Raw genomic sequence first — 14,696 nt, 5'->3', positions numbered from 1 at the left:
CACATGTCCAAAAAGCAACTCCAAGGACTTCTACAGGCCTGCAGATTTTAAAGGGAAGTTGAGTGCAGTGAATAAGTAGGAGGGGAGCAGGGCGGTCTGTAACACTTCTGGATAGGCTGCAGACTTACTGGTGCCTTCTACTGACATTATGGATGTGCCTGGAGGCTGTGTGTGGGTGGCCTGGGGGAGGTTCTGCAATAAGGTTTGGTAACCAGTCTTTGTAGGAAACAATGCATCATCTATAGGTTTACAAAGAAGAGTCTAGTTCATCACTCACACAGGATAAAGGTGCACGCTGAAAATTTCAGTCTACTCAGTTGGCCAGAGGGGTCAATGCTTGACTTCTCTATAAGTTAAAAAAATGTCCTATAGGTTTATTCCATGTCTACAAATGGAAATTCTTTCCTTCTATTGTGAGCAGGAAATTATTCCCTTCTGTTGATGAGCAGAAGGCAAACTGGTAGCAAAGCACATGCTGATCCCCCTGTAACCCCTCTAACCCCCACTCCCAGGTGGGATAGTGATATTCCTCAGGCACTTCTGACTGCCCTAAAGCTAAGGAAAGGAAAAACAAATGGCTAATTTAACACAGATTACAGTCCGCCAGACCCCAGAGTTTCCTTCAGATTACAAATATCTTAGTGATTTACAAGAAAAAGCATTCTTATCCATAACTTTCAGAGGGAAACGCCCAACTCTCTTAATGTTAATGCTTTACTAGATGGAAAGACAACCTTAACTTGACAATGGCAGAGCCCAGAGTATTTTGTAGGTCCTCTTTAGCATATGAAAGTTCTTTTGAAAACCTATCTTCCTTTCCCTTATCTCAACTCCTAGTGCTTGGTCTCCTTTTGCCTTTGGGTCTTGCCCCTCCCTGGGGGGGGGGGTTAATAAGACCATCATTTTTCACCAAAAACCTTTCAAGAATTCTTGCCCATAGGCTCCAGACATCACCCCACCAATTCTCACCTACATTCCAAAACTCCATCAAAACCAGTTCCCGATTGAATTAAAGCCCAACTGGTGACTATTTCCTAGGAAAGTTGACTGTAAAGACTACATGTGTTTGAATGTCTCTTACATCATGGTGGATTTCTGTCTTTACTGTTTTCTGTTTATGACCTCTACTAACTACTTAAATTACAAAATTGGGTAATTTCCCATTGTAAAAATTTTCTAGTGTTTTCCATGGATTAAAAATCACAGGGCGTGGGGCGCCTGGGTAGCTCAGCGGGTTAAAGCCTCTGCCTTCGGCTCAGGTCATTATACCAGGATCCTGGGATTGAGCCCCTCATCTAGCTCTCTGCTCCACAGGGAGTCTGCTTCCTCCTCTCTCTCTGCCTGCCTCTCTGCCTACTTGTGATTTCTGTCTGTCAAATAAATAAATAAAATCTTAAAAAAAAAAAATCACAGGGCGGGTTGCCTGGGTGGCTCAGTGCTTAAAGCCTTTGCCTTTGGCTCAGGTCATGATTCCAGGGTCCTGGGATGGAGCCTCACATCGGGCCGTCTGCTCAGCAGGGAGCCTGCCTCCTCCATTCTCTTTCTGCCTGCTTCTCTGCCTACTTGTGGTCTGTCTGTCAAATAAATAAAAATCTTAAAAAAAAATCACAGGGCAATAATGCGGCCTTTGGGGCATGAGCGGCAAGGCATGGTATTTCCATCCATTCAGCTGATGTCCACTCACCAGGCACCCATCTGTATAGCCTAGGATGTGATGGTGTAGGGCAGAGACACCTGTATCCCTCCAACCTAGACTTTTATGACTGGAATGACTCTGTGGTAAGGCAGAATGGTAATCAATTGAGATTTTTGTTTGAGGGACACCTTGCATTGCTTTTGACACATGGACGCTCTGACATATCCTGTGTGGGACACCACCTGGGAGTCAGGGGATTTTGTTAAGTGGCCTTCTCTACTTTTCTAGGAGCATGGTGCTAGTCCCTAAGGACTCTCCCATGGGATACTTTTAAGCCACTGGAAACCATGTGGGTTGCAAAATTTAACAAAGGTACACATGGCCTTAGTAGGATTTATCAGTTAGATCTCTTTGCAGGAAACTTGGAAAATAGATTAAGTACCCTGGCCCATCCCAGGATTTCAGGGCTCTAAACCAGGACAGGAACCTAAAGGCCTCTTGCATAACATGTTTGGTCATAAGCAGAACAGTAAACTCCCCCTGACCTACTGGATGGTAATTCTCTAAATAGGCCACCTCCAAATAAACCCAGGTTATGGGAGGAAAGGGGCCATCATGGATGAAGGGGGCTCTGACTCTCTCTCTCACTCTTCCTCCTCCTAATAGATATGAGGGCTTCTCCCTCACTCATGGCCCATTGTAATGGCTCTGACTGGAGCCAGCTGTGGTTAGTCTCCCTCAGGATGGAATATCTTTTTTTTTTTTTTTTTTAAAGATTTTATTTATTTATTTGACAGAGAGAAATCACAAGTAGATGGAGAGGCAGGCAGAGAGAGAGAGAGAGGGAAGCAGGCTCCCCACTGAGCAGGGAGCCCGATGTGGGACTCGATCTCAGGACTCTGAGATCATGACCTGAGCCGAAGGCAGCGGCTTAACCCACTGAGCCACCCAGGCGCCCCAGGATGGAATATCTTAATGGCATTCCCAAACAGCTGCAGAAACGCCCTTTGTTTTGGGGAAATTCCCTGTCATCTCTGGCCTGTCATGGACTGCCTAATTCCCCTTGTTGGTGGAAAACACACTGCGCTTGAATCTCTGGCCAAGTGGATGATCTTGAGAACTGGAAACCCTCTGTCTGCTTTCTGGGAGCACTTCCTCTCATCCTCCTCCCATTTCTGCACCACCTTGGGTGGGGCCTGAATTTCTGGCTCCTCTACTGGCCTCCCTGCCTCCAGCACCATTGGCTCCTCCTCCTCCTCCTCCTCCTCCTCCTAGTGAGGAGCAAAGAAGACCACTCCAGGGACTTGGCACTGCGCGGTTCAGATTTCCCCATCAATGTTCCAGGTAAAAATCAGCAATGGGGAGGTACTTTGTTGGTTTAATTAAGGTAGACATGTCTTTAAGATTATTGGCATTAAATGTGAAACTTTTATCCTATTGGGTTTTGCTGAAGGTCAAATAAGCTCATGCTATATATACTTTTGCAGTTTGGTAGCAAAAGGATGACTTGAAATGATGGTTAACCTTGTCTGTCTCAAAGTTTTCACGGGCCATTGTTAAGAAAGCTTTCAGTCTTCAGTAACCTGAAACTTTTAAAGTTTTGCTTGGATGATAAATGGGATTGAATTTATTGGACATCTATCTAGTTGATTTCAAAGGAGATAAAATACTAAAGCATTGAGTACTGAATGTAGGTCTGTGCTTTTGACTTTTTCTTGCTTTTAAAGACTTACTTGACACAAACAGACATGGCAAGAGAGGGAGCACAAGTGGGGTGGGGATTGGGAGAGTTCGAGAGGGAGAGGCAGGCATCCCAGCAAGTAGGTAGCCCAATTTGGAGTTCCATCCCAGGACCCTGGGATCACAACCAGAGCCAAAGGCAGACTCTTTATTAAAGACAGTCACCCAGGTGCCCCTGTGCTTTCGACTTCTTACTGCAAAGGAACAAAGAATATTTGAATCTGTCAGTAAACATTCTTTGTACTTAACTGATTAATAAGTTTGCCATCCAAAGAGTTCTGGTGTAACAGTTCACTGTTGATTACTACTTAGTCTTTGCTGGAGACTAAGGTGTTTTGTTTTTTTTTTTAAGATTTTATTTATTTATTTGACAGAGATCACAAGTGGGTATAGAGGCAGGCAGAGAGAGAGAGAGGAGGAAGGAGGCTCCCTGGCGAGAGCAGAGAGCCCGATGTGGGACTCGATCCTAGGACCCAAAGATCATGACCTGAGCCGAAGGCAGCGGCTTAACCCACTGAGCCACCCAGGTGCCCGAGACTAAGGTTTTGAAGAGTTAAATGCTGCTACATGTAATTAAGACTGATAGAAATAAGAAAAGCAACTCTATGTACAAGGAAGACAAGGAATGGGAATACATTTTTCTTGAAGGTAAAAGAAGGTACTTTTGTCCTTTTTGAAAAATATTTTATTTACTTAATTTGACAGAGAGATCACAAGTAGGCAGAGAAGCAGGCAGGGGGAGAGAGGGAAAGCAGGCTCCCTGAGCAGGCAGCCTGATGCAAGAGTCAATCCCAGGACTCTGAGACAATGTCCTGAGCCAGAGGCAGAGGCTTAACCTACTGAGTCACCTAGGCACCCTGTTACTTTTGTCATAAGTGAGACTGGTTCTTTGGAGAAAAGGGGCCTGGGAAAAATCTGAATGCAAAGGAAAATTGTAGAAGGTTTTGAAGGGAAATCTTTGGAAAGGAATTTTAGGTGTGGTCAGAACAGACTAACACTGAAATGCATGGATTTTATAATGCATTAGTAAAGATTAAAAGTGTGTTTTCCTTCTGTTTTAAAAGTCAAAAATTTCTTTAATTGTTGGTCTGCTTTTTTTTTTTAAAGATTTTATTTATTTCTTTGACAGAGATCACCAGTAGGTAGAGAGGCAGACAGTGGGAGAGGGGGAAGCATGCTCCCTGCTGAGCAGCCTGCTCAACTCAGGGCTTAATCCCAGGACCCCAGGGATCATGACCTGAGCCAAAGGCAGAGGCTTTAACCCACTGAGCCACCCAGGCCCCCAGCCACCCTGTTGTTCTGCTCTTGACTAGAAAATGTGAACATTTGTTTTTCTCTTTCCCTGCCTGGAAAAACAATTTTCTCTGTTTTGCCTTTATCAGGGCTTTAAGAATTCCTAATCCTATTTAGTCCAGGGCTTGAAAACTTTCTAAGGTTTTACAAACTCCTCCAAGATTTAAATCCTAAACGAAATCTTGTTGACTAACTAGGCTTGTTTGTTCAGTGTGTTATCTCTGTTTATAAGGTCATTATGAAGTGTTCTGTGTCACAGAAGGGATGATTTCCTTGTTAATTATCATAATGAACTCTTACCAAATCATTAACAGTGTCCATTTATGAGTTCTTGTGCTTTCTAATTGTGTTATCTTGAAAAATAAATTTCATCTGCAAGGAGGTTCCTAAAAAGGACTTTTAGGAAAAATACAGGTATTCAATATCTGTAAGGTCACAACTGAAATGGGTAAGAATTTCCAGAACTAACTAAAAAAACTGCATTCAAATTAAACACGAATTAGTAACATGGGACTACATGAACTAAGAAGATAATGATAGTTTTGTGCCTCTTGACACATCACTGGTTCTCTAAAGTTTGCTCTTCCAGATTAAGGAAGCTTTCTCTTAGGATATCTGTGACTTAAAAAGAATGCAGTAAAGTATTGACTTGTGAACAAAAGGAAGCATTTAACTTTTCTCTCCACTGGAACCCTCTGATACTCAAAAAGTCTCAGTAAGTATTCTTTCTACCAATGCGGTCACAGTCATTTGCTTAAGTTCAATAGAATGTTCTCCTAAGGGGAAACCACTGGAAACACTGGTTATTTTACCAAGGCTTCGATTGGAGTGTCTTATTTGTGAGACATGTATGGACTCAGGTAGGACTGAATGGTTCTAAAGAACCGAGGTCGACTTACAAACCCTGGAGCCCTAAAGCCCCTTGGAAATGTTGGCCTGATTCCTTGCTTTCAGATTTTCCAGCAGCCTCACCAGGATAGATGTTGTCACTTCCCTGGCAGGTATAGGAACCTCAGGGTGTATTGGGGAGCTTGTGAATAGGGATCTGCCCACATCTACAGGGCCTACAGGCATGTCTGATGGCAAATACTTGACTTCTGGTCTGGAAAGGCTACTAGTAGTTCACCCTAGAAATTCCTTCTAAGAAGTTACAGCAAAGCAGATTCTAGAAGAACTTTATGATGAGTCATTATTCTTGCTGAACTTATGTAGGCCAAGTTTGTGATTATTTAAGGGTAGAAACTGTTCTTGGGGGTGGGGAATATTGTCGGTAACAAAGGCAGAAGAAAATTTATTGCACCTCCTGACAAGTCCTTGAAACAGGCAGAGTGACCTTCCTCCAGGGACTCAACTCCCAGCTTAATATTTTACCAAGGGCAATAGATAATTTTAGCCCAATCCCAGGATCCTGTAAGTCTCCTTTAACATATAAAAATTCCTTTGGAAGCTTTTGTTATATCTGCCCCACAAAATAGCTATTTGCCATCATATTCCAAGCTTATGGCCCACAGATATAAATCTGTTGGGTCTCATGACTGAGATTTTACTAAGCAGTAAGAAAGAAGCTTTCCTAAGAATAGCTAGTTCCCTCAAGGTGTTGGAAACCTTGTTTCCAAAATACCTGGGAGGCTTAAACTATCCAAAACCACCTTGCCACTTGAAAGTATATAATGAGCCACTTCTCATGACCCCAGGGCAGCTCTTTCTGCCCACAGGTCCCGTCTTCTGACTTTAGTAAAACCACATTCTTACAACAGAGATGGATTAAGAATTCTTTCTTGGCCATAGTTTTTGAGCCCTAATGTCTTTTTTTTTTTTTTAATTTTTTAAGATTTTTTATTTATTTGTTAGAGAGAGAGAGATACAGAGCGCAAGCACAGGCAGACAGAGTGGCAGGCTAGAGGCAGAGGGAGAAGCAGGCTCCCTGCTGAGCAAGGAGCCCGATGTGGGACTTGATCCCAGGACGCTGGGATCATGACCTGAGCCGAAGGCAGCCGCTTAACCAACTGAGCCACCCAGGCGTCCCCCTAATGTCTTTTCTACAGAGAGATGATACCAGACATTAACTTTGAAGATCATGGAAAGTTGCCCCAACGGATTGGCAAACCATTGTTGACATGCATTTCCTCTTTCCTGCGAATATATGTCCCCTGTTTGAAATTCTACATTCTTCTTCCTCAACCTGTCACAGTGGCACAGAAGCTCCAGTCACCTGTCTCTGAGCCTCATGTTTTTCAATTTCCCATAATTAAGATTTTTTTTTTTTAGTTTCCTTAAACTGTCTTATATCATTTTAATTAACAGGCCAAAGAACTCAGAATGGAGCAAGAAAAACAACTTTTTCTCTCCTAAATTCTCTTCTGCTGAATGACCTGATTTCTGTGCTTCAGACCCCAGATCTAACGTGAACACGGAGCTGGGGATCAAGAGGAACAGCAGCTTCTTCACTTCGCTGGCAGAGGAAGCCTCAGCAGGTCGGGCCGGCAAACCTGCAGCGCACCCAGAGGACGGGGCTGGGGTTTGTAGGGTAATAGAGAATGTCACCAGTTTCAGCAGGAATTTTGTCTATGCTTCCTGCCCTGTTCACCATGTTGTCAGGGTGGAACCAGGTTCCTGAAACAAAGAAGGGCTGAGAAGGGGTGAGGGGAGGTTTGCAGAGGGGAGGTTTGGAGGGGAGAGGCAAAGTGTCATTTAGTTTGAGATCGAGTCTCCCTGAAGCATTAATGCAGCCATTTTCATTTCTGTTCAGCTTGATGCTTTGAAGTGGTTTCCATTTCAGTCACCAGGACAGCTGTAGGAAGACCACTTCATATGTTCAGTGAGAAACTTTTCGGTATTTTTTAGAATGGGTAAAATAACAAAAAAAGGCTAAAAGATGAGATTTCATGGAGAATGTTGAGGAATCCGAATTCTCCTATATTGCTGATGGTATGGTAAAAGTACATTCAGTTTGGAATACTGTTTTGGAGTTACATATGAAAAGAAACATTTACCTAATGAAGGGGAGCATTTTGTCCCCCTAAAATACGTCTCTGATCTAAGGATTATATTACACTGGTATTTTAAAAGAAGGGTAAAGGAAAAGCTCTGAAACCAGAATGTTTCCCTTTGTGAGACTTTGCATTGATAAGGGAAAACATCATTTGTAAGCGTGCCTCCCTCTGTGTGGCAGAAAGAGGGAGGAGGTGTCACCAGACTGATCATTGGAAAGCTATGGAGCTAAATGTGGTCACAACCACAGCCTTGGTTTCCCTGCTTTGTGTGCTCTCCTTCCCAGCTGCTGTTGAGCATCACTATGGAGGCTGAGAAAAACAAGACCATACCCACTCGGGTCTAGCCCTGAGGTTAGTACAGCCATCTTGACAAAGCAAAAGCTGGCACCTTGCACTCCCTCTCCACTCACTCTCTTCCTCTTGATGATATGTGTGAACAAATAGTTAACTTGCAGAAATCACAATCCTGCAAGACCAGAGTCTTCCTCGGTTTACAATTATCCTAGAGATTTACAACAAAGAAAGTTAAGTTTCTTCTAAACCTAAATCTCATTAACAGGGACTCTTGATAGGAGGAATGTGACATCTACCAGGAAACTCCCAGTTGTCTTCATGTTAGTGCCTCAGAGGGAAAAACCACCTTTGCTTGATAATATTGAGGCCTCCAATATCCCGTCTGTCTTCTTTACCCTGATAGCCCTTCTGAATACCCCCTTTGTCCTCACCAACCGCCTAGTCCACCCCTACTCTGCCTTTAAAAACTCTGACTGTAAACTGGTTCAGGGTCCAAGTCCCTACTTGGCTGTGTCTGGTATACTTGGGCCCAAGCTTAAGCATGTCAAATAAACCCTGGTGCGATTGCATCGGTGTCTTTGGTGGTGTCTCAGATGTGAAAACTCGGGCATAATAATCACTTGTGCAGTTTCAAGAAGGATCTTAGCTGCTGCCCCTCCCCCTCAGAGTCTGTCCATCCATTTGGTGGAAACAACAGTGTAGTAGTTACTTAAGGGCGGCAGGAGATCCTCAGTGAGGCAGGGGTATGGGGTTATTTCCTTATATTTTTAATTTTTTTTCTGACAGTGGAGAGCGGCTTTGGTCCACTGGGAGTTAACAGGTCTCTGCTTTGGGAGTCTGGGAGGGTCAGGCCCATGCAGCGCCCTGGGCAATCCCGAGGAGGCGGGGTCCCCTGAAAGCTGAGAAGGAAAAGCCAAAGATTAGTCTCTCCGGAGGAGCTCATTTGAATAGCTCCTGACACAAAGGACTAGGAATTTGGGCTATTTCTGCATTTCAGTGTCCTGCCTTCAGGGAAGCAGTTTTGATAAGAGAAATCCGTTTTCTCAGACAGCTGACTCATCCAGCAGAGAATCCCAGTTCCAACTCTGAGCCCATTCCGGGTTTTCCCCCCTATCCTGCCGGCCGTGACCACAAGAATGGCACAGATGCGGAAGTAAAAGTGCTTAAACTTCCCTCTTTGTCCTGGGCTCAGACCCTGGGAGAACGGTCACAATCCTCTGAGCCCGCTGGTGTTAAATAATCTCCAATCCTCAAGGTCTCCCAGTGCTGCACAGTTCCGCGGCCAGCATCCAGCCCGGTCCTAGAACAGTTTCCAGATGCACAGGCTCTGTTAGTGGCCTTAAGGACATTTTCTCCTGATGCTGCTGTGATCTTTCCGCAGATACCTTGTGGGAAAGAAATCCAGAGGACGAAGGGAAAGGAGAAATGGCCAGTTCTCAGGTAAGCCTGGTATCCAGGAGAGGCCATGTCATGTTTTCCTCCGGAAATTCCTCGCTTTTAGAAATTGCAAATGTTGGCTCCTGTAGTTCTGATGTTTCTCCCTTCTGTTTTCACCTGATTTGAAGATCTTATCAGAAGTGATTTTCAAGGCCAGGTCTTCAGAGCCCTTCTCTGTATCCCAGAGTCTTCTCCCAAGTCTCCAACCTGCCTTACAGCAGCAGCTGTCACTGGGAGTTAAAGTCCTGGAAGCACTGAAAGTAGTTTCTGAGTGATAGCCGTGCGTGGGGGTGTGGGTGGGGGGCTTAAGTCTGAGATTGCTGCTGCTGCTGAGGTCTGGTCCAGGGCGGTCAGTGAGAGAAAAACCTTTCTCCTTTAGGTCCCTTGTGCTTGCTTTTCTCAGCGCTATGTAGCCCAGGGGTCAGGAAATTGAGAAATAAACTCGATGGAGTTGTGTCCAGAATAACTCTAGATGTTCCCTGAGAGAAAGTATGGGAAGGGGGAGGTTTTGAGACTTGCTCTTTAGAATGTGAAGTAGGTATTTTATGTAAAATACACAAGAGGGGAACCTGGGGGCTCAGTCAGTTAAACCTCAAGATTGTTGATTTCCCCTTTGACCTTGATCTCAGGGTCCCGGGATGAGCTCGCCCTTTGGTTGCAGGCTTAGCTGGGAATTGGCTTGAGAGCCTCTTCCTCTCCCTGGCCCTTGCACTAAAGTGTAAATGAATCTAATTAAGATTATGCTGCCTCGGAGGAGAAATGGAGGCTCCATTGTCTAAACGTTGTGTCTCTGCCAGTCGGGGGGGGGGGGAGAGCGGGTCCATGATTGGGTGGAGGAAGTCACGTGGCCTTGAAGAGTTCACCTGAGGCAGAAGCGCTCTTTGCAGTTCACAGAATATCCTGCGGGAGGCAGGTGGCAGAGGAGAGAGAGGCTCTGTATAAGTAGCAGTGTATGTGGTGGGGGCTATTTTTAGTGAGGGAAGGTGAGGAGTTAGGGGGCTCAGGGAAGTTTTCCTCTTCAGGGCAGTGTCCCTCGTTGTCAGTAGTTCATTGGTTAGTTCAGGCCTGTGGCTCCTTTGAGGTGAGGCCCTGATGGACCTGTCTGGGTTTAGCAGGGGGGTTTCTGGGGGCCATTTTCCATGCCTTTGCTCAAGCCCGCTTGCCTCAAAGCAGCCCCTACAGAGACTGTAGGTGATTGAACTGTATATATATCATTTGTTTTCATGAGATTGGTATTCTGAATTCCTGTTTTCAGACCACACACACACACACACAAAACTAGTGATGGTGTGGCCTTGGGTGCGCCTTGGTACTGAGATTACTTTTCTTTACCTCTTCTCCCCAAATGCATGTTGGCCATATTCCTCCATGCATGTCCCCACTGATACAGATCTGCAGGATCTTCTGTCCAAGGTTTCACTCAACAGTGATCTCATCATCACACCAGCTGGGCCCTCAAGGTCCTGGGAACCTTGCTTTCAGCTTCCTTCATGATGACTGCACTCCTGAGCCACTCACCATTTTAGTGCAGACTGAGTTCCTGCTCACACCCCAGTGCAATGCCTCTGACCCATGGGGCCTGTGCCTGTGCATCATCAGGAAGACCACAGCTTTGACACCAAAGACATCTCAGGAATTGTTTCTTCATCATTCACTCCTGCACCCCAATATTTCACATCAGAAATAACTCATAATTCCTTCTGGAACATTGGTTCTTCTCCTGCTTCCCAACAGTGTGCACTGGACAAGGAGCGCTCTCACCTCTCTGTAGTTGGTAGGGTTGACTTCTGGGAGTAGAGGTGGTCAATCAGTCCTGCCCTCTGTCTCATGGGTTTTTCTTTTATTCCACACTCATCTCCTGGAGTGGAGAAAGTCAGGTCTTGGGTTTAGCTGGTGACATTAACTCCCACTTCCATGTTAGGAACCTTCGTGAAGTGTGTCAGTGGCCACTTAGTGACTGTGGTATTTATTGCAGGGACAGCTGACCTTCAGGGATGTGGTCATAGAACTCTCTCAGGAGGAGTGGGGATGCCTGACCCACACTCAGCGGCAACTCTACAGGGATGTGATGTTGGAGAACTACGGACACCTCTGCTTCTTGGGTGAGGGAGACTCCTTCCAGATTCCCTGAACCACAGGGAAGATTGTGGTTTTCTTTCTCCTTCCTGTGAAGATTGTCTTTTGGACAATTCCTGTTTGAATAACTGGAATTCAGATCCAGACAGAGAGGAGAGGAAGGAGGGGTTTGTACATGTAGAGAAAAGTCATCATCATGTGTCCTTTTCATCTTTAGCTTCTCAAGGTAATACCCCACTTCTGTACAAGAGTTTCAATTCTAAACACTTAGTGGCAGAGAATGGTGCTGCTCACATGTTAAACTGAAATTTCCCTTTCTTACTATGTCTATTGCTTGAAAGTGGAGGTCAGGATGTGAATATTGAAATGCCTCCTCTGTGTTCTTTTTTTTTTTTTTTTTTTTTTTTTTTTTTTTAAAGATTTTATTTATTTGTCAGAGAGAGCGAGCGAGAGCGAGCACAGGCAGACAGAGTGGAAGGCAGAGTCAGAGGGAGAAGCAGGCTCCCTGCAGAGCAAGGAGCCCGATGTGGGACTCGATCCCAGGATGCTGGGATCATGACCTGAGCCGAAGGCAGCTGCTTAACCAACTGAGCCACCCAGGCGTCCCTGCCTCCTCTGTGTTCTAAAGGGACTGTTGGGCAACAGCTTTTGGAAACCATTTTCTAGAATTGTACAGTATCCTCTCTTCTGTGCTGAACACAATCCGGATGGAAAGTTAGAATCTCTGGCAATACTCATTTTCCTTTTTCCTCGTAAACAGGTCTCACTGTGTCAAAGCCAGACCTGATCACTTTTTTGGAGCAAGAGAAGCAGCTCTGGGATATGAAGAGAAAGGAGACTGGAGGTTTCCATCCAGGTAGGTGGGAATGAATGAGGCAGATGACAGAGGGGAGGTCCAAGTCTGAAGGAGGAACATAGATCTTAAGCTGTGGTTCCACTAGCTGTCCTTGAATGAAAATCAGTTGATTTTATTTCTCTCATGCCCGGTTTTATTTCTCTCATGCTCCCAGAGGGACATCTACTCTCCCACATTATCAAGGTCTTGCATCCTCTAGGGATTCTCCTTCAGTTCCAGTGATGGTCTGCCACATCCACAGGGAGGACCAGGAGACTCTCCTTGGAGGGGGAAGGCCCCCTCAGTCTGAGAGCTTCTCCATTTCTTTGAGGGCCCTGGGGAAGTCATCCTATTTCTGAGGACCTGTATGTTTTGGCCTTTGTTAGTTCTGGTTTTCATCATGAGACAAGTAGGTTAGGGTAGTTGTACGCACACTGGGTTTTGGTGCAGAAATTCCCAGAGCAGTAGAGAGACAAGATTTCTAATGTTTTCTGGTTTATGCTTTCTAATGTTAGGGAGGCTTTAATCTTATTCTTACAAAATTGACATTTAGTAACTGCATCAGATAACAAACCACCTCCCTAAAATGAGACAATGTGCAGTTCTATTTCCCCTTTCTGTTCATTCCTCAATGGTGAAATAATTCAAGGTCTCTGTTTCCTAGCCTTCTCACATAAATAATGTTATTGGGGGACTAGCACATTTAGAACTCCGAGCTTGGAACCTATAAGAAAGTCTCACTTACTATGTAAGTCAAAAAAGGATAAATTTTATGCTTTTGTCAATAAAATTACGTGTATTTGATTGTGTTTGTGTATCATTCATACATGCTCTGATTCTTACTGTTAATTTCTCTCCCTGGGGAGTGGTGAGTGAATGTTATACTATGTCTAGGTGAGTTGATATCAACACAGAATTAATTTCATCATGTATTTGTGGGTGAATTGTTTTCTTTCGGCATGAGAGAAAGGAGTTTCTGGAATTGAAAGTTACTTTGAAACACCTTACACCTGTGTATCATGTTTTGGTAGGAAATAAGAAAGATTTATTTTATCTTTAATTATATTACACTATGGTGTGTCTTGGTACCTTCCTCATTAACTTTTGTGTCTCCTGTGAGTATTTTCATTGTGGTTACCTTAGAGATTCCTTAAAACAACTTAGAGGTAAAACAAAGCTTTTGAATCTCAATATTGTGAATTGCACACAAAACACTTCTTCCTGTCTCCACCCCTGCACCCACTTTGTTAACTGATGTCACAAATTCTAACATTTATGTTGTGTAGTTTATGACCTATATGAATGATTTTTATACTTTTTAAAAAACAAAATTCTGTTGCAGAAATAAATGTGACCTAGGTAATTCTAGCACTACAAGTTTGTTTAACTGTGTAAATACTTATATTTAGCGGAGAACTTTAGGATCCCATCTGGTTCAGTTTCTGGGTAGAATCCTTTTATTTCATTGAGAGAGCGTTCCTTTAATGGTTCTTGTAGTACAGGTCTACTGGTAAACGTAGAAGGGTCTTTACTTGGGAATGTCCTCATTTCTACATCTGTGGAAAAGAGTGCCCAGTAAAGTATTGTTGGTGATTATTTTTCAATCTTTCAGTAGCTGAGTACATTATGCTGGCCCCATTCTTGTTGGGACTGCTGGGATCCCACTACTGCTCTTCTAGGAGCTCTTGCACAAGGTGAAGTGCATTTGCCATTCTGTTTCAAAAGTCTCTTTTCATCTGTGGTGTTTGATGGGTTAATTACAATCTGTCACTGGTTCATGTCTTGACATTTATGCTAATTAGAATTTTTAGCAAGCTTGAAATCTTAAAAAAAGGGGGGGGCGTCTGGGTGTCTCAGTGGGTTAAAGCCTCTGCCTTTGGCTCAGATCATGGTCAGGGTCCTGGGATCAAGCCCCACATTGGGCTCTCTGCTCAGCAGGGAGCCTGCTTCCTCCTCTCTCTGCCTGCCTCTCTGCCTACTCATGATCTCTCTGTCAAATAAATAAATAAAATCTTAAAAAAAAAATTTTTAGCAAGCTTGAATTGTCTCTTGTGTCCACAGAGGTCACCCTCATCTTCTTATGGGGTCCCCTTAATGAGCATATTGGACCACTTTGTTGGTATCCCATGAGTCCCTCAGACTCCGTCCTTTTCCACCTATTTTTTTGGTCCCCTCAGTAGAGAATTTAGAAAAATTGTCTTTAAGAGTTCTGATTCTTTCTCTGCTTCATCAAGTCTGTTGCTGATCCCTTAGTTTATTTTTAAATTCAGTAATTGTACTCTGGGACTCAGTTTCTGGTTCCTGGATGTTACACGTTATGTCTCTCTGGGTTTACATTTTGGTCATGCTTTTTCCAGATAAAAGTTTAGTTACCTGTAGTCTTCTCTTTTTC

The 14,696-nt window shown here is 44.2% G+C and overlaps 1 protein-coding gene across 2 annotated transcripts in view; it reads left to right on the top strand.

Annotated features, from left to right (window-relative positions):
* The window catches only part of LOC101691876 (zinc finger protein 568-like), a 66,897-nt gene extending 53,789 nt beyond the window's left edge, over nucleotides 1-13,108 (top strand). The window contains exons 5-9 of one of the 2 annotated variants that reach the window (XM_045077442.1): nucleotides 7,060-7,143; nucleotides 9,338-9,396; nucleotides 11,369-11,495; nucleotides 12,230-12,325; nucleotides 12,480-13,108. In XM_045077442.1, coding sequence (XP_044933377.1) covers nucleotides 7,060-7,143; nucleotides 9,338-9,396; nucleotides 11,369-11,495; nucleotides 12,230-12,325; nucleotides 12,480-12,547 — 434 coding nt within the window. In that variant the 3' untranslated portion in view covers nucleotides 12,548-13,108. The other variant, XM_045077443.1, reaches the window with a different exon arrangement.
* Nucleotides 13,109-14,696: the final 1,588 nt, after the last annotated feature.

This window comes from Mustela putorius, unplaced genomic scaffold (genome assembly GCF_011764305.1).
Source record: "Mustela putorius furo isolate JIRA1106 unplaced genomic scaffold, ASM1176430v1.1 tig00000196_pilon_pilon_pilon, whole genome shotgun sequence".
Classification (NCBI taxonomy): Eukaryota; Metazoa; Chordata; class Mammalia; order Carnivora; family Mustelidae; genus Mustela; species Mustela putorius.
The sequence above is the reverse complement of the archived record's forward strand: the minus strand, read 5'-3'. Positions and strand labels throughout refer to the sequence as shown.